General features: G+C 40.4%; 1 protein-coding gene across 6 annotated transcripts in view; it reads left to right on the top strand.

The window, feature by feature from the left end:
- Positions 1-12,965: 12,965 nt before the first annotated feature.
- rptor (regulatory associated protein of MTOR, complex 1) overlaps positions 12,966-21,507 on the top strand; it is a 178,515-nt gene continuing 169,973 nt past the window's right edge. For 5 of the 6 annotated variants that reach the window (XM_071503413.1, XM_071503416.1, XM_071503415.1 and 2 more), the window contains exons 1-2: positions 12,966-13,415; positions 15,639-15,813. In XM_071503413.1, coding sequence (XP_071359514.1) covers positions 15,646-15,813 — 168 coding nt within the window. In that variant the 5' untranslated portion in view covers positions 12,966-13,415; positions 15,639-15,645. The remainder of the gene's footprint in view (positions 13,416-15,638; positions 15,814-21,507) is intronic. The other variant, XM_071503414.1, reaches the window with a different exon arrangement.

Raw genomic sequence — 21,507 nt, forward strand, 5'->3', positions numbered from 1 at the left:
CACACAACGCATAAATAAGATAACTTTTGCGACCAAAATGAATTAAATCCTGCATTAAACTCCAGGTGAGACAGCAAAGTTCCTGCGGTAAGGGACTATTACTGTGATGGGTTACTGTATTGTCATTGCTGTAATCCCTTACATTATTCATTACTAAAAAATATAATTACAGTACTGTACCTGTAATGCATTCATTCCCAACTCTGGTGACCAGGCTCTTGGCTCTCTGATGTAACCTAATGTCATTAATGTCTTGAACCAGAGAAAACCAGTTTCTATAATTGTTGTTGAGGATTAGAGAACCCTGATTTCTCCCAGAGCACCAACGTCTTCAGCTTCTCTGGGTTATTCAGGTTGAATAATATCATCCAAAGAGTAGTCTGGCCCTAGGAATGTAAATCCACCCAGTGGTTTGTCTATTCAGACAGATGGGCAAAGGCTAAAGGTGTTGCAGTCCATTCTTTTCATAAGGAATGGTTTGAATTTGTCTGAGAAAATAATAAATACATTATATTAATTTAGACACAGTAATTACTTACACCAGTGAACTGATAATACAACAAAGACAGATTAACTTCAAACACAATTATAGTCCAAACCAACTAATGAAAACACTAAATTAACCATTACTGAAATTTCATTCACACAGCAACTAATAAATCATAAAGCTATTTAAGATAGAAATTAATTTCTTCAAGTATAAAACAAAGTCATCTTAAACTTATAATTAACACAGTCGAAACTAGTGAAGGGTAAGAAAGCCACATGAGGTCAACCAGCTTTTTTGTTCCCAGATGGTTTGCCACAGGTGAGATGATGCTCTTTAGAGGAAACAGTCAGAACCGGTAGAGGTTGGTTGGAGTGGGAAGAGACTTTTCACATGGGCCACTTATTCACCCTAACCTTGTTTCTAATCTACGTTTGATATATAGGCATGTGCAGGACAAAGACTGAAGGAAAGTGATAGCAGAGAGGCACGAAGATCATTATGTGTAGTGATTCATCCTTGTAGTTAAATTCTCACTAAAACTAAAAGTAAGTTAGCCCGAAGAACCCTAAATAAGTCAGTTTCCACTGCTTGCAAAATGCAGACACATTTGCACAGTAGGGAAAAGTTGTATGCTTTCTCTACAGAGCTGTCGATCTCACTGTCAGGAAGCGGCATCTTGTATCACTACAAGTAAAAATAAGAAAGAAATGCTTCCAGAGTAAGGTCGGGGATAGAGGAAAAATCAGATTACTGACCTCTTGCATGTATACAAGGATTTACTTGTTCTCTGATTACCTGTGTGGCCTGGTTTCCCTGTTTCTTGTGTGCATGTACAGAGGAAAGAGTTTGACAGGATCTGAATGGCTGCGTCCCTGATCTTTCTCTCCAATTCAGTGTCTTTACGTCTGTCTTGACAGAATGAGTGAAACACATCGCACGCTTTCAGACAAACTCTTCCGTCAAAGCCATCCAAGATTTTGCACTTTGCTGCACACACAAAGTGATGGAAGCTGTAGTGTAGAGAATGAAAAATGAGAGTTTGAGAAAGAGGTTCAAGCTTTGCCTTCTTTCACATCTGGACAGTTGCTGCATAAAGTGGTCATGGTTGTTTCAATTGTCTGGAAAAGTTGTTGGACACAGTGTTCCCCGATTCCAGGGTTGGGAAATGAGGTTTCATACACTGTGAGATCCACTTCATATGAAGCACGCTGAGGCTTTAGTCTGATTGCTGACAGACTGTTCAGTTTCATTAGTTGGATAAACTCCCTGTGGTTTTGATCTTTTTAATGTTCTGTTTAGATCCTCACTGGGCTAAACAGGGTTTATTATTAATCCGGTTCAATAATCAATTTCATTGCAAAGATGGATTTTTCATTTAAAGAAATAATAAAGACTTTAAAGCAGCATCATAAGGTCTCACAGCCCTAGCGCATGTGTGAGGCAGGCTTGTGACATTATTACAAAACATTGTATTTTGCTTCTGAAAGGTCACTTTTTCTCCACTTGTGAAAATGTCACCGTTTGCGCTGACTACATGTGGCTCAGAAACACACAAATACTCTTAAATCTGACTCGTTTTGAGGAGTGTTTCGGCATCGTCTTGTGACACAAATAAACATTACGCCTTCTTAAATTTTACACAGTGGTATAATGGAGCAACAGTTCCCACAGAGCTCCTGGTCTTGAAGACAAGCCAAAGCACTTAGCGTTTAGTGGCACAGCGAGGCCGTCACGCTGTGGGAGCAGGTGTGTTTTAGGACTCAATAACGTAGTGAAGATGAAACCCTGTAAAGCAGAAGGGTCTGAAGTGGAAGTGAGTAATAGGGAGAGTGAGCTCTCTGCACATCCCCTCTCAATTACATCAAGTGACCAAAGCGTCTCCTTGTAAAATGCAACTTTCCTGCCGCGCTCCTCCTTTGTGCTAGGTTATTTCTCCCAAAAGGAGATTAAATTTTGACTGAGGCCAAGGTGGATCTAGTTTACAGAGAGGGAAAAGGAGTGCAGGATATTTCATCAACACTTCAGGTTTCTCTATTTGCGAGTAAGTGAAACATGTTATAGCTGTTGCCTCATTCATATCAAACTGTGTTCACTGTCCTGTAGAAAACGAGCCTATAGGTCATTTATGCAGCAGGTTATTTTGACCCTTAGTTACATTTTGTTGTTAGGCGACATCTAGCTGCAAAGTAATTATAACAGGAAAAAAGAAAAGGGGCAGGACACAGTATATAGAGCGACAGAATCCACATCAGTAGGATGTTGGGATGGATGGATGGGTCAACAGACTAGAGGGCTTTGGTTTGAAGACCAGGGTTTGATTCCAATGTGGAAGTAGGAGTTTATATTGTTTCTATTATCCATGACCATTCTACAAAGTTAACCTGTTGTTTTATTATTATTATTATTATTATTATTATTGTAACCATGACAACAAATACCATCTAATGTTGAGGAGCTACTTATTTTAATTCACAATCTTTTCCTAGACCTAACCAAGCCATGACCATGGCAATGAAGATAGGTACTTCACTCTCAATAGTCAGCATGTTTATTATTGTAACCATGACAACCAAGGTCTATTACTGTAGGGGTGCTATTTCAGGAGACACTTCTATGGGTCATATCAGTGGGTTAGGGTTAGACAACCTATGTGGTTGTTGAGTTTGGAGGACTGGTTGAGAGACGATTTCAGATTAATCAAAAGCAGCTTTGTGAAGAGTCGTGTCTTCTGTCATGTGCTGAATGTCTTTTTATAAATTTAACTTTTTTTTCAGCTGTGTTTTTGTGGCATATTTTGTTATCTGCATGTGGATGTTACGAGATTAAAACAGTGTCGTCATACTAACCCATTTGCTTTGGCTGCATTTCTCTACATAATTTATAATGTTGGAGCAAAGCTTAGAGATCTCAGAGTTGTACCACACAGTTTATTTATACACAACAAATGAGGAGCAGCAATGAACTGCACATGAATAATATAAGGTCTCAGGGTATCTTGATGAGTGTTTTTGTGAGTTAAAGGCATGTCTGGGCTCACAAACCCTCCACATATTAACCAGGATGCCTTTAATTCTCAACACTAATAAAGTGAGATCTTCTGATGTTGTGGCTTTTCACTGGAATCACACCGTTAGGGGCTGTATATCACAACAATCCCCCTTAGCCAGCATGTGCCAGCACTACTTAAAATCTCTCGCATTTTACACTTGAGTGCAGCGTGTCCTGGTGGATCTCTGTGTTCAGCTACATTTCCTGCATGTGTGAGTATTTAAGACCTTGAGTGATGACAAGTGAGCCGATGCAATCTGAATTTCAAAAGCTGCTCTTTTAAATCAGTTCGAGATGTTGCCTTTATCATGTGTCTTTGATATTATGCACAAGGCCACTTGATACTCTCACACTGTCTTTACAAGCCGCTCACTCTGAGGCCCAGCACAGAGAGCAGCTACAGACTCTGGCTGCTTTGTTACGCTCATGTCTCATTAATCTTTACTGTTGTCACAGCACAGATTAGTCCACTGAAATTTAATTTCATTCAGTTACACTGGTGTATCTTATCTATCTATCTATCTATCTATCTATCTATCTATCTATCTATCTATCTATCTATCTATCTTTAGCTGTGATGTCCACCTGCAGGGCTTTGTAACATTCATTCTGCTCAGATGATGATTCAGAGCTGCCCTTTCATAAAACAAAACCAATCTCAGTCAGCTGAAGTGGTCTGTACAGGTTTGCTCTCAGACCCAGTCACTCCACACCGCCCACACCTCTGTGTGTTTGGAAAGGTGAGCTGCATCTGTTCTGAGCCGGTAGTGCATGTTCCTCATGTTTGTTCAGTCACAGTTTTTCTCAGTTGCTTTGGTGCAGTTCTCAAAACAGTTCATGCATTTCTCATAAAACTAAATCACCTGTGCAAAAGCCACAAAAACAATGTGTTGAAACATGCACAGTTAGTCAATCACTTCAACATTATGAATAAAATCCTCTCACCAGTGCTTTAGGACTGACACATCAAATGTTTTGATATTCTGATAAAAAGCTAAACCTTTTTCCTAAAGTCAGTAGACTTTGAAATAGAGTACTGCAAAAAACCAAATGTAGTGAAAACAAATGTCCACACATAACAATGAAATGCAAATGATTTCTTTGTAAATTCACACAATATAATTTCTCTAACTGAGGAAAGCAAAATGATAAGCATGGAACTATGCATCGAAAGACAGACAAAGAAAAATATGCAATCACACTTAGAATATAGCACCAATCATAGCGTATGTGTGTGTGTGTGCGTGTGTGTGTGTGTGTAAATTTAGAGAGGGAGAGAGAGCGAGAGAACTTAGGCCACGGTTGATATTTGAGTAGAGACCCTCTAGTACCTATTCAGTCCTCTCCCTCTACCCCTACCTCTTCTAAATTCCTCTCACAAAGTCTGGTTCTTGTACCTGCACGACACCTGCTTCTGTCATTCTAGCTGACAAACATACATACTGTTTTCATGAGTTGTCACAGTCAGATGAGAAATGCATCAACAAAATGAGAAAGAGGCATTAGTAGTGTGCACAATGGCAGTTTGTACAAACACAGTGAGAAATGCTGATGTGTGTGGGGAAATGATTGTTGCTGCATTAAGTGTTGTAAGAATGACGTTTCTGATGTGTGAATTGTATAAAAGCAGTTGAGAAAAACTGTAATGAATGTGGCTCCAATCTTCTCCAAGGAACAAAGCCTGTGTGTGTTAGTGTGCGTTAGTGTATGTGTATGTGTGTGTGTGTGTGTGTGTGTGTCAAAATGGCCTTTTCTATGTCTGTGACAAGAGCGGAGCTGTAAGTGTCACAAATCCTTCCAGCGTCTGCCTCGTCAAATACAAAGTGACATCAACATTATTGATGACATCACTTCAACAGTCAAGGTCAAGGTCAATCAGCATTCATCTCCTTCATCTCCCTCTCCCTGTCACTGTTGATCTGTCTCTCTCGCTTTCACATGTGTGTGTTATCAAGGCTTCCATTCAGTAAAAAGGACGAGCGTTTTTATCCAGCAAAGTAAAAAGATAACTGTGAGTGAACCTCTCATGAAACCCATTGAGCTCATGAATTAAAAACCGTATTTTCCCAAAGTAGAATATCACTTTTCTAACATACTGACACCATGGCAGGTAATCTCTCACTGAGCATCATGCACATTCATTTTCTTAAGAGGAGGACACACAGATGTAGACACCCTCATTCATTCAATTGACCGCGTGTCGTCTACTCTCATATGGACTCATTGATCAATGGTAAATGGAGACATGTCTGGGGTATGTGTGCTCCATGATGCCTGTACCGTCATGAATGAATAGGTACCTGTGTAAGTGGCTATCGATTTACCTGTCAGGAGATGCTGCCAGCGATTACAGAAGAACTGCATGAGCACAGAGGCAATTTAAATATCTCTCAAAGATAATTATTGACAAAGTGCATTGGTAGGTTTTAGTAAGCATGTTGTTGTCAGATACAGTTATTTGATTCAAAACCTGCAATTAAGCATTTTGGTAGTTAATAACTAATGGTTGAGGTTCTGGGGCAGGTTCCTGTTTTGTCACTGAATCAGCTCCTTTACATTTATGCATTAAAGTGATTAGTGCTAGAAAGTAACTAAGTACATCAAATCAAGAACTGTTAATAAATACAAATCTGAGGTACTTGCACTTTATGTGAGAATTTCCATTTTAAGCTATATTAGTGTAATAAATAAATCAGTTATGATGTGTTATATAAATTCAGCTGCCCAGCTTTATGTAAAGTAAAATGAGCCCTACTTTTACCAGCCGTAACATTAAAGTGATGTTTAATACATCAATAATTAGAATCCAATAATATATCATGCTGACTGAGATCATTCTGCATAATGAGCAGTTTTACTTGTAGTACTCTAGTATATTTTAATGCTAAGAAAATACTTGCACTTATTTATTTCCAGCAGATTCAGATCATGAGACGTTTTCATGTAAAACACTTATTGGAAAGAATTTTGCATTAAATTTTATTTAATCTTTATCATTTGTTGTCTTTATCTGAACAGACCCTTATTCTATCATTTTTGTATGTGATGTCGTATGTTAAGATCATAAGATTTCAGAGAGCAGACAAGCCCAGCTCACAGACCTTTATAACAGGCAGGTGGTCCAAAAGGCTACCTCTCTTCTGGAGTGCCAAGACCACCCTCTTTGAACAGAGTTTGAACCGTTACCCTCAGGTTGTCAGTTTAGGGCGCCCGTTATGAGGACCAGGAGATATAGCTTTTCCTTTGTTCCTGCTGCTATTCAGGTGTTAAATGGCAGATAGTATTGCGTTGTTGTCTGCAGATCACTTATTGCACACAATGTTTAATTGACTTTTGCACTTTGACCTTGATGAACGAACTCTAACTCTGGCCATCAAGCCGTACTGTCTGTTAATGTCCGTAACCTGCTCCGTCCAGTTTTAGGTCCAGTCTCCACCTGCAGTGTCTTTAGCCAGTCTCTGTTACACTTCCAGCTACTGACAACAGTTTCCAGCATCAGCCTCCACCTCAGCCTCTCCCTGAACACTTTCTAGAGTTCAAGGAAAGTTCAGTTTGAAGACAGGAGGCATCAGCACCACCTTCCACCTAAGACGTCCAGAGGCCGATTGCAGCACCAGTCTGTGCCTCCAGCCTCTGACAACCAGCCTCAACTCGACCTCCACCTGCAGCTGCTGCATAAAAGATGACATTTAGCAACATTTTAACAACAACTGTACCTTTGAGACACAGCTCAATAGGACACCTTGAATGTGCTGTTTTACTTGTTGTACTAATGTGGTGATGTTTGTTGTTGCTTTTCTCAGGAGCACAGTATCCAGCATCCAACTACAGTCTTTGTCAGCCAGCCTCCACCTGCAGCCTCATATAGAAGAAAACCAGCAGCAGCTCCACCCTCCAACTAGAGCTTCACAGAGGGCCGATTGCAGCCACAACCTCTGAATGAAGATCTCTAATGTGATGATATAACTTTTAATAACATTTATCCTACAAGTTAACCTTTCACTGTACCTCAGTACCAGCAGCTCCACTCACAGCCTTGGAGCCTCTGTGTATCAGACCCCACCTGTTCCTTCCACCCTCAGGCTCCACCTGAAACCTCTGACAGCACAGCCTCATCCTGCACCTGGAGCATGACATTAGATGACAAGTAGTAAGCTCACATTCAGTGACAAGTGTCTCTTTAAAGCAGAGTTTTCATGAAAACGTAATATCTAGAGAATGTGGTTTTATTTACAGTCTTTACGATCTTTGCTGTCTACAGCTTTGCTTTTCTCAGGACCTCAGTACCCACTGTATATAACAACATGTGTGTTCAATGTTTTATAAAAATGATTTTAGTTAACATACTTATATGGTATTTCTAGTCATTATTTAAAATTCCTTTCATTAACCAAGGCTGAATTACCAGCCAGGCACAGCAAGTGACTTCTCAGGGCCACAGATCCTCAGGGGCCTAAAACCTTAAAGTTATGTTTGTGGTAATTTGATTACCTGCAGTTTTGTCTGATAATACTGTTACACCACTAAAGCACAATAGAAACCAAAATAAGAGCCTTAAGACAACACCTACAACCCGGTGAATAAAAATCTTGTTTTAACAGATTTTTGCTCTCCTTTAACTCCTGACAGGAACTGCAACATTTACTGGCATTGAAGTGAAATTTCAGTTGGGGACTTGATGGATTTAGGATTTGTAGCCTCAGTCAACTTTGAGTTATGAAGGCTGAGGCTTTCACTGGACCTGCTCAGAGAGTAAATACTAATCACCAACGTGCTACAGAGTACAAAGCATTAATCACTGCAGTAGTTTTTATTGATGTACTGTAAACCTGGCTTGAAAACAGCAGTGGGGAACACGATTAAGGCGTACACAGTGTCTGGCCTTTATTGTGGACAAAAATACTCAGACTGACCTTTTGTCTTCCCTGAAACTTTCTCATGAGAGATTGAATGAGAATGTGTTTTAAGGTGTTAACTTCTAGTAGCTACCTCTAAAATATTTTTAATCTTGTTGAACTTGATTTATGATGGTGGTGAGTGAGAAAGTTCCTGTATAATATGAGACATGAGAGCAAAAGAAGAGAGGATTAATGCTCCATTACAGCTATTGTGTCTCCAGTTTCCTTCCTGAGAGGAGTCACTGGTTGGTGCTGTTGGTGCTGATGGAGGTTCACGTGACAGCATAGTTCCCTGTCATGAAACACTCGCTTCCTCGAATCCACCCATCCATCAGTGTCTGCTCTCTCTCGCTCTTTCTCTCGCCTTCTTGCAATCAATCCTTGGGAAAAGGACTTTTAGTCTTTTCCTGCCCCTGTCTCATTTGGCTCCAGCTTCCAGGATCCAGCCCAGTTGATAATGTCACCTTGTTCCCTACATGACAGAGGGGCGGATGAGGCGCAAAAAGTAGACTAATCTTCTCTTTCCTCTCCCCTCTGTAGCTATCAGCTATCCCAGGGTCCCAACCTCTATCACACCTAAGAGATTGGATTTGTTTCTTCCCTGCAGTGGACACTGGGACCAGCAGGCGAGAAGAGCAAATTCAGTCAGATGTACCTGAGTTTCTTACACACCAGATTGCTCCTGCGCTGTTAGTGCAGCCAGCCAAGAGGCTGTGGAGATGATTGCCACGCTAGCGAATGCACTGAGTGGGATATTTTCATGCTCATTCCATCTGGTGTAGCATTTTCATGTTTTATGATGAGCTGACAGCCCAAAGAAAGCTGTTAGTCATCTCAGCGCAGCATTGCCCTTTGTGCCTGAGACAGACTGTGTTGTGCTTGATTAAAGTCATCGAGGCCTTCGAGCAAATCTCTTTGTTGACCACGAACAAACTAGTAAACATGTTGATTGTAGTCTCCCAATTAAAGGGCTCTCAGTAATGTCATGGCCAACTGTGAGTGAATCCACACAGACTGGTGTTAGACTTTGACTCGGGGACAGATGGGACAGCTTCTTCTCTCCTTCAAAAACAAACCTTTAGCTCCCGCTGTTTGACAAATGAGTGTGAAGCCTGACAGCAAAGGATGTTGGGGACAAATCATGAGTAAATACACTTTGTTCACTTGACTCATGCAGGTGGTGAGAAAAGCGAGGCTGTGCACAACAAACACCACCATATTGTTGAAAAAGAACAAACACAGCAAGTGTAATTGTATTATTGAAACTACCCATCTTCAATTATCCATTTTTGTTTGTTTTAAAAATACACTGGCCCTTAAAATGGCTATTTTTTTTTGACAATGTGAAAAGAAAGCTGATGTGATGTGATTTCAGCTCATTCTTCAGGTGCGGCTTGAGAGTGAACGAGAATGAATATGGGACTTGTTTGCAAGGTGGCAAGAAACACAACTCCAAATGAATTTCTCTGTAACTGCTGGATATATAAACTCAAACAGTCTACAGGGCTGGAAAACAAGCAACAGTGTGCAAACAAGTTCATATCAACTTGAAAGTTCTGGTTTGACCAACACATTGTCTTGGTTCACCCACAACACCCTGAGTGGTGATCGTAGACCCCAGGCAAAGAAGCCCATTGAAGAACCCTCCCCCCTCACATTCAGACTATGTTCACCTGTACAATTTACCAATGTTCCCTGAATGTCTCCTATACAGGCTCATGGTAGAGGCCAGCAGCTAGAGGCTAGAGGGGGATTTGGGGCAGCAGCAGTGCACAATATAGCGCCTTCATGGGAGGTTTATGGAGGTTTATAGTTGTTGTTGCAAAATGTGCCAATATGAGGGATCATCAGGGGCCTCTTTTCAGCTTGGGTGCCCCAAACATTTGTCTGGTTTGCCAATGCTATATTGCATTCTTCAGCTAAATGTGAATGCTAGCATGGCAACAATCACAACCATGATATTTATCCTCTGTTACTTACAACCTCATCTTTGAGGCAACTGAGTCACAGTCTGAGAGCAGCTCTATGACTTCAACACAGCACAGGCTACTTTTAAAACACCCCCACATACAGCGAGAGGTTTTAGAGCAGCTGCTCCCCTGCTATTTTTTGATGGATGCAGCTTTCAGGTGAACTGGCTCAGGATACAACACATCACACAGAGGGGAGATGCTGCGCATGCCTTCACTTGGCTATTAAATTAGCCAAGGTCCACACACTTGACACTAATGATACTGCTATCCCACGATTAGTGGAAATAATGAAGTAACAAATGTGGAATACATATTCGACACAGTGTAAGATTAGAGAAATATTTAATATCATTTTATGTGATGTTTCCTTGAACTGTTCTTCTTGTCACATTTCATAAAAAATGCTGCTTACTACTTTTCATTGAAATTTCCCTTAAATGAAGGAAACGGTAATTAACTTGTTTCATGTCCACTGTCTGGAGCTCTTTCAGAATTATTTTACATAAAATCACAGAAACGGAGAAAACTAAACATAAAAACAATTAACAATTACATCTGTTTTATAAATTTACATTTGCTAAAACAAAAAGATGTTGCTTCATTGTATAGCACTACAGCACTGAGGTCAACATTTGTTATACAACACTTGTAGCTGCACGTTCAATAAATAAAGAGACTTGAGTTGAATTGACTTCAGCATTGAATTCATCTTGAATTTGAATATTTATGGCACCATCACTTCCTCCAGCAACGTAAATATTGATTTGAGCTCAGGGCTCAGAATTAGGCCTGCATGTGGATATTTGATCACAACATCCTAGGATTGGCAAAATTAATATTTAACATTGCAATTAAACCCAGATAAGAACTAATAACAGACTAAACCTGCAAGTAAATACTGACCCCTGACATCCAATTTAACACATTCTGCAACTACACTGTATTAATTCTACAGTGTCAGTGGTTCAATTGTTTAAGCTATCAATTATTTAAAAGGAAGGTAAATCCAGGATACTTGTTTTAAACTCTGATGAGAGATGAGGAAGTAGGAATATAAGGATTTGCTTGAATGAACAATAAGAAAAATTACAGCCAGGTCAAAACAAATATCTTGTTAAATACAATGCTTATTATTTTCTTCTATAATATAATCAGCAAACAAAGCATTGTAATACCTTTCTTAGACATTAAAGATGTAACTTCTTTTTTGAAGCCGGGCTTTCTGACTATTACAGCAATGAAGAGAAAATATATTCAGTTCAAGTGTTTTGTTATATGATGCTCTTCTTAAAATCTAAATTTTTTTCTTCTCAAGTTCTACTGCTGTTTGTGTGTCCTTAAAGTTTTTCAATGTTTCTTTAGCAGGAGCATTAAGACTCATGGAAAAACAACTTTATGACAAAGCCACAATTACATTAACACACATAAAATAAGCTTGTTGTATTGTTTTTGTGACAGGTTCAACAATTTGTTGATATTTGAGCCTGTAGTTTGTCCTCCATGCAGACAAAATAACCTAAATACCTTGCAGCGTTATATAACACCACCACAAATGGCCTCAGAAGTTGAGTACACACCGACATAGTATCAACAAAAACTGCACAATACAGCCTCACAAAACAGCACCGTCACCGACACAGGATTAGCGTAAGGGGTGTTCATATTATTGTATCCAGTTCTTCTGTGAAGTTCATCAATGATACCAGAGAAAAGAAAAATCACTTTTTTACCACACTTAAAGTCACACACACAGTAGACCTTTAGATGGTAAGATTAGCTTGATACTGTCCAAGGGGAGTTTTGTAGGCTCAGAAAAGAATATTGAGGTTTATTAAAGAAACCCTAGCTTGAGACTTAACTAGAATTACTTTCTTTTTTTTAGTTTAATTTATGTGATCTAGTGAAGTAAGTGTGGCTTAACTTCTAATTGTGATTATGAAACCACTGCTCACATGTGATTGATTTGTACTCATTTTTGACAAAATAAACATGTAGGTCAAATGTAAACAGGCATGTACATTTTCACCATGGCAATTGTAATATTTATGACATTTAAGTATTTCTCATGGGACTCAAAAAAACCACACATAAAGTAACAAATAGCCTACATTAAGAATTCAGTTAAGACATGGAATTGCATGTATACAATTTTTTTTTCGTGTAATTTTACAAACATATAAAGTGAAAGAAATTGTAAACCTGGTCTTTTAAATTGACATTTGTGAATAAAAAGACCAATTAATATAACTACATTCACAATGAAATGAACGTAGGAGAGCTCACATTTTACATCTTTAACCAAAAATTAAAATAAAATTTACAACTGGTGAAGAGATAAGTGAGTAACTCTGGTCCACGTGTAGTAAAGGTAGCGTTGGCTTCCACACTAGCAAAGAGTGACATGAACACATCAGTTTTTAAATATTATTGTTTCGTTTTCCATGGCGTTAGTGTGTGTGTGTGTGTGTGTGTGTGTGTGTGTGTGTTTACATTTTGGTGTGTGACGGCCAGGACCGACGGCGGTGACGTTTCACGACAGCCTCGCCGCCCCAACAGTGCATTCTGGGTCCAACCCAAGATGGCTGCGCCCTTGCAGAAGTGCTGAAGAAGTGCTTCTCCGGAGAAATTGTCGGGATTGTATGAGATTTCCGCCGAAACTATCTCACCAGATCAGCTCCTCGGGTCGCTGGTTTGTAGAAGAGGACCACAGGGCCCCAGTCATCGATAAGTGTGGCCGGTGCTCCGTGTGGCTGTGGCAGACTGTCCGTGTGAAGATGGGCCTCGTCTCCAGCCCCTTCCCATAGCGAAGAGCCGTGGGGAGAGGAGCCGCAGATTCCCCTGCAAACACGCACCCGTCCAACTCGGATTTGACGGGTTTGACATACTGTACAGGCTGTGGACGCTGCCCTACAATTTTCTGACCAGAATTGTTTGTGCGACCGTATCTGTTATCGTCCGGAGGCGGAGAGGTTCCCCAGCCCGGGTAGATAATCCCACAGCACCGAGGTCTGCATCTGCACGCTTCGCTGCCACCACCAGCGCCATTTCTGCACATCTGCTCTGTCTCACTTATCTCTCTGCTCAGGTTGCCTCGCAAGTTACCCGGAGAAAAGCTTTAAATAGCGCTCGCTTCTCATGCAGCCTGACAGCTGGCGTTAGGGAGAGCTGTCAAATTAGCCGCGCTAGCTTGGCTAACAGTTAGCTAGCCGGCCGGTTTATTTGTTAACTGTCGCGCCAGGTTGCCAGGACTGACACAGCCAGGCCGTTTTAACGTGGCCACAGGTGCACACAACCCATAGCTTCTCACCTGCGGCCAGCTGGAGCCTCATCGTGACAGTATCCAGGTGTTGCTTTCTGTCCCAGTGTGAAAACAACCTACATGCCACAGAGATAAGTCAGGCAGCTAGTCAGCTAACAGTAAAACTGAGTGGATCAAGGTGTGAGTGGATCCGGTGTGAGTTGTTGCTGTGGTTTTCATTCAAGCAGGAGAGCTTTAAACATGACTCATAACCACCATCATCCCATGAACTAACTTTTTTTTTTTTGTTGAAGGTCATGAACTTTTCAGCAGCATTGAGATTTTTTCAGATTCTCAGTTTTCAGTGTTGTGGCAAAACACTGATTATGTCATCTTTTGACAGCCAGTTGCAGTGAATGCATCACTGGCTTGACATTAGTAGAAACAGCGTTAAGAAGGGTTTCTACAGCAACAGTGCTCAGTTCCAAGAGTTGTTAGGTCATGAGTTGTATTTTTTGATGCCAGTGCCAACATGATACCAGGTGTAGTTTTTTCATATCTTACTGTGAGAATCAAAAATCTTTCTCTTCAAACAAAGTTAAAGTTCTGAAATGTTATGCTTTGGCTTCATGAACCCGTCAGAAATGTGTGATTTAAGAGGACCACCCCAGCAGGTGGACCATGTACCGTCAGTAGCTGACACTGTTTGATTTCACTGAAAAGATATTGGTTGATACCAAAAAAGGTGTTGAATTCTGCCCCAGTACTGTTGTGTAGAAGTTCTGTTTTTACTGTGTAATTTATTATTTTTGGCCCATAACCACATTTGCGCAACTGTATGATAGCATGGCTGTACAGGCAGTTTGCCAATATTGCGCAATGTCTTCCTGTTGCCTGATGGTTTGAACCCCTGCATGATGAGGAGAAAACTATTTTTACTTGTCTTCTCCAAGTGATGTTCAAAGGATCAACACAACTTAACTCAACTGTCATTTTAAGATTGCCCTTAAACACTCAGTAGTGAAGTAGTACCTCAAGTGGCTAATTTGAACCTGCTGATGTCAGTCAGTTTGGTTTATTGTCCTTTCTGAAATTTTCTTTGTGTCTGTGGCAACTGTCAGATAAATACAACCATGACAGAAAAGACAGACATTTAACAATAAACTGCTCCACAGCAGCATCACCAACAATTGGGAATTAGGTACAACAGATGAAGGAGACACATGGCTCATATCATCAACATTTGTTTAACAGAGCTATGCTGGATGTTATAAAGGGTCTCTGATCAGGTGGTACCCTGTACCTCTGTCCTGCTGGTATCATCTGTATTTACTATAGAGAGGGTGCTATACATCACAGAGTACTGCCCGTGCTTTTCCCACCACTCAAGACTCAAAAAGCAGTGTTATACCTTAACAAGTTTATTGAGCTTGTTCCTATTAACTAGAGACAATGAAAAATACCAAGCAGTTAAGCAGAAAGTTAGAATAAAAGAGAACCATTATATATTTACCCTCCTGTAAATAATAATAATTTATATTCAGTTACAACTCAGTCGCCATCAATAGCGTCTGCTTACTCTGAAACCAAAAATCATTTCCTTAGTTTTCTTGGCATCATTTAGCTGAAGGAAACGAGTGTGCCACCAAACTCATCCGCTATGCTTTGTTCCGTTCTCAGGGAACAAACCATCAGTCACTGTATCATCAGTAACTCTAACAGTGAAAACAGGATGAAGTAGTTCTACATTCATCTGTGTAAAGAGTAAATATCACTGGAGAAATGACACTCCCTTGTAGGGCCCCAGTGTTGGTAATAATAGGGGAAGATATCACAGCAGGCTCTCACATACTGCGATCTGTCAGTCAAGAAAGACTCCACCTGTCTGATGATTCTGCTGTATCCATAACAGCCTGTCCCTTAAAACATATATGTTGTGTGGTGTTTCGGTCCATCACATCTTTGTTACTGACGTGAGCCCTCCCCCACAGGGCCCTGATGAAAATGGACTCAGACTTGCTTCATTCACCGGCCATGGGCCTCGCTGAGGAAGAGGAGGCCGACATGAATGACTGGAAGCTTCCCCTGGCCTTCATGAAGAAGCGGCATTCGGAGAAGATTGAGGGCTCCAAGGCTTTGGCGCAGAGCTGGAGGATGAAGGACAGGGTAAGTGTACTGCTCATGTATGTCAGGAGTAATTCAGGAGGTTAAGGATGCTCCCTGTGCTGAGCTGTACTCTTGAGGTCATAGGGGCGGCTCCTCCTTCTCGTCTATAGCCAAGGATTGTGTGTGTAACCTCATTCAGATTCACACTTAGACACTAACATGTTTGATAGTTGTGAAGTAGCTATAGCTCTGGTAAGTCTGGTGATATTCTATATGTTTTTTTTTTTAATTTAATGTATCTTTAGAGCTGCTATCAGCCGGCATAATACAGTAAAATGGTATTATGACAGTCACCATGATAACTTCACAAGATCATAGCTGTTTCCCTCTGTTTTCAGTCATTATGCTAAACTAAGCTAGCTGCCTGCTGGCTGTAGCTTCATATTTACAGTGCAGACAAGAGAGTGACATCAATCATATCATCCAACACTTGGTAAAAATGTGAATAAGCATTTTTCTAAAGTAGTGTCATTGTGTTTTGTATTGTTCTCACCTGTTTGTTAGGTAGTTTGTTGTCAGCCCGCTTATGCAAAAAGTACTGAGCTGATTTATGCCAAACTTGGTGGAGGTTGGGGAATGGGCCAGGGAAGAGCCAATTACATTTTTGGGCAGATCTGAATCATTTACGATGATTTTGAATTTTTTCCTCTGAAGTCTCGTGCATGTTGTTTGACATTGCCGTTGGCAGATTTTCTAGTTTATGCTTAGCAAGTGTGGCACCAGAGCGGAGATACGACAGAGGTTGTCTGCTGTTGCACTCAGCTGTCATTGGTGCATGAAAGGAAACGGCGGTGATTAGGATTGGTCAATTGGCCGTCTACCAGTTCTCAAAATTTCAATTAATTAAAGAGACAAATCTTCACCAAAGCTTCACACAGTCTTTAAACAGCCAGGACAAGGCAGCAAATCACTGGCCACCCTCGTCTTTATTATAGTGCCAATTCATTTTATTCTGCCGGAGGCAGCCCATGCTCTGCTGTGACAGGAGAACCTCAAAGCTTTTGCTCATGAATGGCCACAGTGTGTGTCAGCTCCCGTAAAGCTGTCGTTTGATCCACTGCAGTGCTAGCAACCTGGTTATTTCTTTGCCTCGTGGCTACAGAGCAGTACGGCTATAATGATGGCAAATGCCATGTAGTCATACATAACCCTCACAAACTCTGCACCAAATGAAAATTCACCACCTCGCTGCTGGTAGGACATCAGTGGAATTGCACTGCAGCGACTGTGTCAGGCTTCAGGGAAACGTTGAATAAGAAGGGATCATTAAGTGTGAGGCTGCTATTGATTTAAAAGTGGTGATGGAGGCTGGCTTGAATGGGTGTTTCTGTCAGAAAGTCATGCTAAATTGGCTGTGTAACATTTCATTTTTCATTTCTTAAGCATTTTCAGGCCACAGACCCTCATTTGTACACTTGTAAGAAGAATGTGTCCTTTTATGTTTCTGGGTTCAGAGCTGTATTTAAAGAGAGTTTCTGTAGCTTCATGGGTTTTTTTCAGATGTTCATGGGTGATCAAATACAGAGCTTGCCTTGTAATTGTTTTGGCTGATTTAAGCTGGCGGACAGGATCTGTGGCAGTTCAGATATCGAACGAGTCGGTATGAGAAGAGTTAAGCCTGGTGAGAGAAGCGTGCAGCGTGAGGCTCAGAGTGGGCTGTAAATGATGTTGTGCACTGTGGGAAATCAGAGGTCTTGCTCTTGGAGACATGCACACACAGACACACACAGACACACACAGACACACACAGACACACACACACTCTCTCTCAGTATGAAGACAGAAGAAGAGGGGGAGGCTGTACAATTACAAGGCCCATTGGTCAGAATGGTGTGTTTATTCCCCTGTTGGGCCAGATATGACAGATATGGAGGGGTGTGTGTGTGTGTGTGTGTGTGTGTGTGTGTGTGTGTGTGTGTGTGTGTGTGTGTGTGTGTGTGTGTGTGTGTCTCACTCTGTGTGCAGCGTGATTGTGTGTATGGTTGCAGCACCTGCCACGTGCAATCATGATAACAGTGTTTAGATATACTATGTGAAAACCTGTCAGTATTGTATCGTAAAGTCCAAGGTCTTGGCTCTCTTTAGTTTATGAAAAGTTTCCTAATTGTTGATTAGAAATTTTTATTTAAAGACCCCTCTGATGAAAATCAGAGTTTTTAACCTTGTCAACATGTCCGTATTGTGTTTTTTTTTTTAAATATATAATGTAAGACATGCAATGAATGAAATAAGCGTCACTAGCATTTCTGCATAGTTCCACCTTAGAACTGCTGTGAACCAATGACAGTCTTATAGAAATGGCTCCAGAAAGTCAGGATTTAAATATCTAAGGAACCAATGCCGTCAATTTGTGAGGATGGGGGGCCAATAAATCCAAAACCAGAACAGTGCAGAGAGCGAGAGTTTACATTAGCACAATCACTAATACTGTGTCAGTCACTGCCAGTTACAAGCTAACAAACAACATAAACAAATGGAAAATGCTCACGACACTAACCATTTTATATGTCTTCTAGTCTCTGATTCTGGTCTCAACAAACTCCTCATTTGAGTCTGGGTCTGACTGAGGCTCAAACATGTAGCTTCGTCTTTGATGTTTCCTCCACTAACCATCTAGATACTCTTGGCTCTGTCACCTTGTCAACCCAGTGCACCCAGCAGTAGTGGGTGAGGCACAAGTCCTGAGTCAGAATTTCTGGATGGAATTAAGCATAGATGAGCTTCCAGCCCCTGTTTCCAGTTTCTTAACTATTTATGTGGGGAAACCTTGTTAAACAAACTCTTAATCATAGCAGAGCATGTTTAACATAGTTTAAAATATACCTGGAGGGAACTTCAATGGTCATGGACTAATATTTCTGACATTAAAGTTAATGTCAGTAAAAGAGGGTAAGATCAGAAGGTGTGGTTTGACCTAGTGTAAGTATTATGCTTCAAATTCAAATTCATGTAATCAACAGATGCCATGACTTGTTGTTTTTTGGTTTATTTTCACTCTCTGAATCATGGAGAAAGTAGAACACGGCACCTGTATGTTGGTATGAACAAACTTGAACCTCGACCTGAGGAGATAAGTGGTTGCATCACAGGCTTTGAGAGCCTGAAAGCTCACAAACATCATCTGAGATTATCACAGTCAAAGGCCGGGACAATATAACAGTAACCTTGTCCACGTAGCCTGTATCAATAATGTATTGTACTGTTGATACCTGCATAATGCACTATAAACATACACTGTAGGTCAGCCTCATTGATTTTGTGTTTTGAGTGAGAGATTGGAGCCTTTAGGGAGTTTTAGCGTTTTGGAGCTGGTGTGTAGTGGCCATTGATGGAGTTGTAGTGAAGGCACTTCCACACTGGCTTCGTCCCTGTCTCGCTGAAAGAGGTAGCAAAATATCAAGACCTAGTGAAATGGTATTGTGCGAGTCTGAACATGGAAATGCTTGAGGCTGTAAAGAATCATTGTGCCTTATGACTATTATAGTGGCATTGTACTGCGTTATGAGGGCCTATAGAAACATGATTACACAGAAAATGGAAATAAGAATCATGGAACACATTTAATCAACTTCTTCAGTCAGATGCTTAAACATGAGACAGTCTGCCAAAGCTCATTACTTCAGTTTGTTTATTCTGAAGATAAAAAGTGTGTTTGTGCCTCAGATGTTGTTTCAACAGTATTTTTCTTTATATTCACTTCACTGGCACAAAGTATGTTTTTTTTTTGTTTTTTTTAATTACTGGTGAAATGAACAGATTAACACCTGCTATCTTTAATTAGAGAAGTGCCAGAGCAGACAGGATCTGGCCTTTTTCACAGCAGACATTTTAACTTGTTAAGACAAGCGAAGGTGTTAGTAATAGCCAATAAGCCATGACAATGTGACAGAGAGGCAGCATGCACAATACCGTGACCTTGAAAATGAAGCATCATTCATTTTATAATTTATCTCTGTGCCTTTTATACTATGACATGCGAAAATATCTTCAGTGAAAAAATCCTATTCGAACAGGCTTGTCCGTATGCATTTAAATAATGCTTGTTAGATTTGGGCTTAATAAATGTGCTGTTTTATCCAAAAGCGCCTAATGGCATCAGGGCTTTAAACATTATTCTGAATGACAGATAACCTGTGTCAGAGCTGGATGTGAGCTGACCTACCTTGCACGCACAGAAACTTTTTTTCTCCTCAGTTATTCTCATACCTCAAAATTCCCTGTGGAGCTGTGAGCTGTGTGACGTCAGAGTGGCTTGACGCAAACATGATGCAAACTTTTTGTGCAGCCCTTCCTTGTCTCACATTGTAGCCTCTTTACAAACCCTGCCAACGTCTGATGCCCATTTGTCTCGCCCCCATTTCCTGTTAGACACAGAAATGGCGTCGTTTAGGATTATTTTTAGGAGTCTGTGTGTATGGGAGCAGTTCAGTTCGTCAAGCATGAAGGTGGATCAGAATTGATTTGCCTGCCAATAATAAATGGACGGGCATTGTGTGGAGACAAATGGACAGTGTGGTTTATGTATAATAGACTGTATAATAGCGGTGTGGACATTGGGCCAGCGTACACAGGGGTGTCAGGGTAGTCTGGCCTGGAGTTTAATTTTTCAACACCATGGTTTTAGCATTTTTGGTCAAATGTAAGCAGAAAAACACTTTGCACATCTGTGTAGTGAGGCAGGTGCATAAGAGCAGGGTGAAGGGATCCAAGGTAGCAAATAAAAGAAAGTTCACCCTTCAATTTTTCACATTCAGTATGTAAATAACTATAAAATGAATGCTTCTCATGCATGAACTACACACTTAAAAATATCTGTTCAGACAAAAATCCATTCCCAAAAGTTATAGGTTACATATATAATTAACTTGTAGGGATTAATATGAGAAACAGTATCAATATATTAGTAAACATAATAAATAATTAATAGCTCTTGAAATTCAAAGTTTAGTCACTAATCAAATATAGCTCCTTATGTTTGCAAGTAGGTCCTTATTAAAAGAATCCTCCAGGCCCCAGACAAATAGCTTCAGTCAAAAACATGCACTCCTTTATCAGGTTAAACCTAAACCGAAGATGGCACATAGAGAAAACTGTCATAAATCTTCTTCAGTCCACCACAATACATATAACATATAATAGACTCCAAGGTGAAATGTAAGCACCATAAAATGAGAAAATCTTAAGTGCATAACAAGTATAATAAATATTTATTATTCAGATTAAGATAGAAATGTTTGTTGTTGTTATTGGAAAATTACTTTGATGTACTTGAACTTGAAATGCTAAAAGCAGTCATCATGGGCAACAAATGTCAGCTCAAAACAAAGAATGTGCAGAGAAAACCTCCATTATTATGAAGAATGACAGTTTGTTTCACAAAGAGAAAAACAATTAAAAATCTAAAACACAGACTTTAAGCCAAAAACATACAAACACTCCAGAGATGTTTTCATCCTGGCAGACCCCCGGTATGTTAAAAACATTTAGACCGTGATAGATAGTGATCAAACGACACAAAAGACACACACTGTTGGCTGCTACAGGGTCTAATGAGTGTCTTGGAGATCTAGAGTCATTTCCACCTGGTGGCACTTGAAGAAAAGTCAAAGGATTGTCAAAGTCAGTTGGATTCACCCTGCGAGGACCATTATTGTATTAACCAGTGTTCATGACAAAAACATGCACAGAGTAGCA

The sequence above is a fragment of the Trachinotus anak genome, unplaced genomic scaffold (genome assembly GCF_046630095.1).
Source record: "Trachinotus anak isolate AG129_WGS33_773 ecotype Australia unplaced genomic scaffold, CSIRO_AGI_Tana_v1 ptg000019l, whole genome shotgun sequence".
NCBI lineage: Eukaryota > Metazoa > Chordata > Actinopteri > Carangiformes > Carangidae > Trachinotus > Trachinotus anak.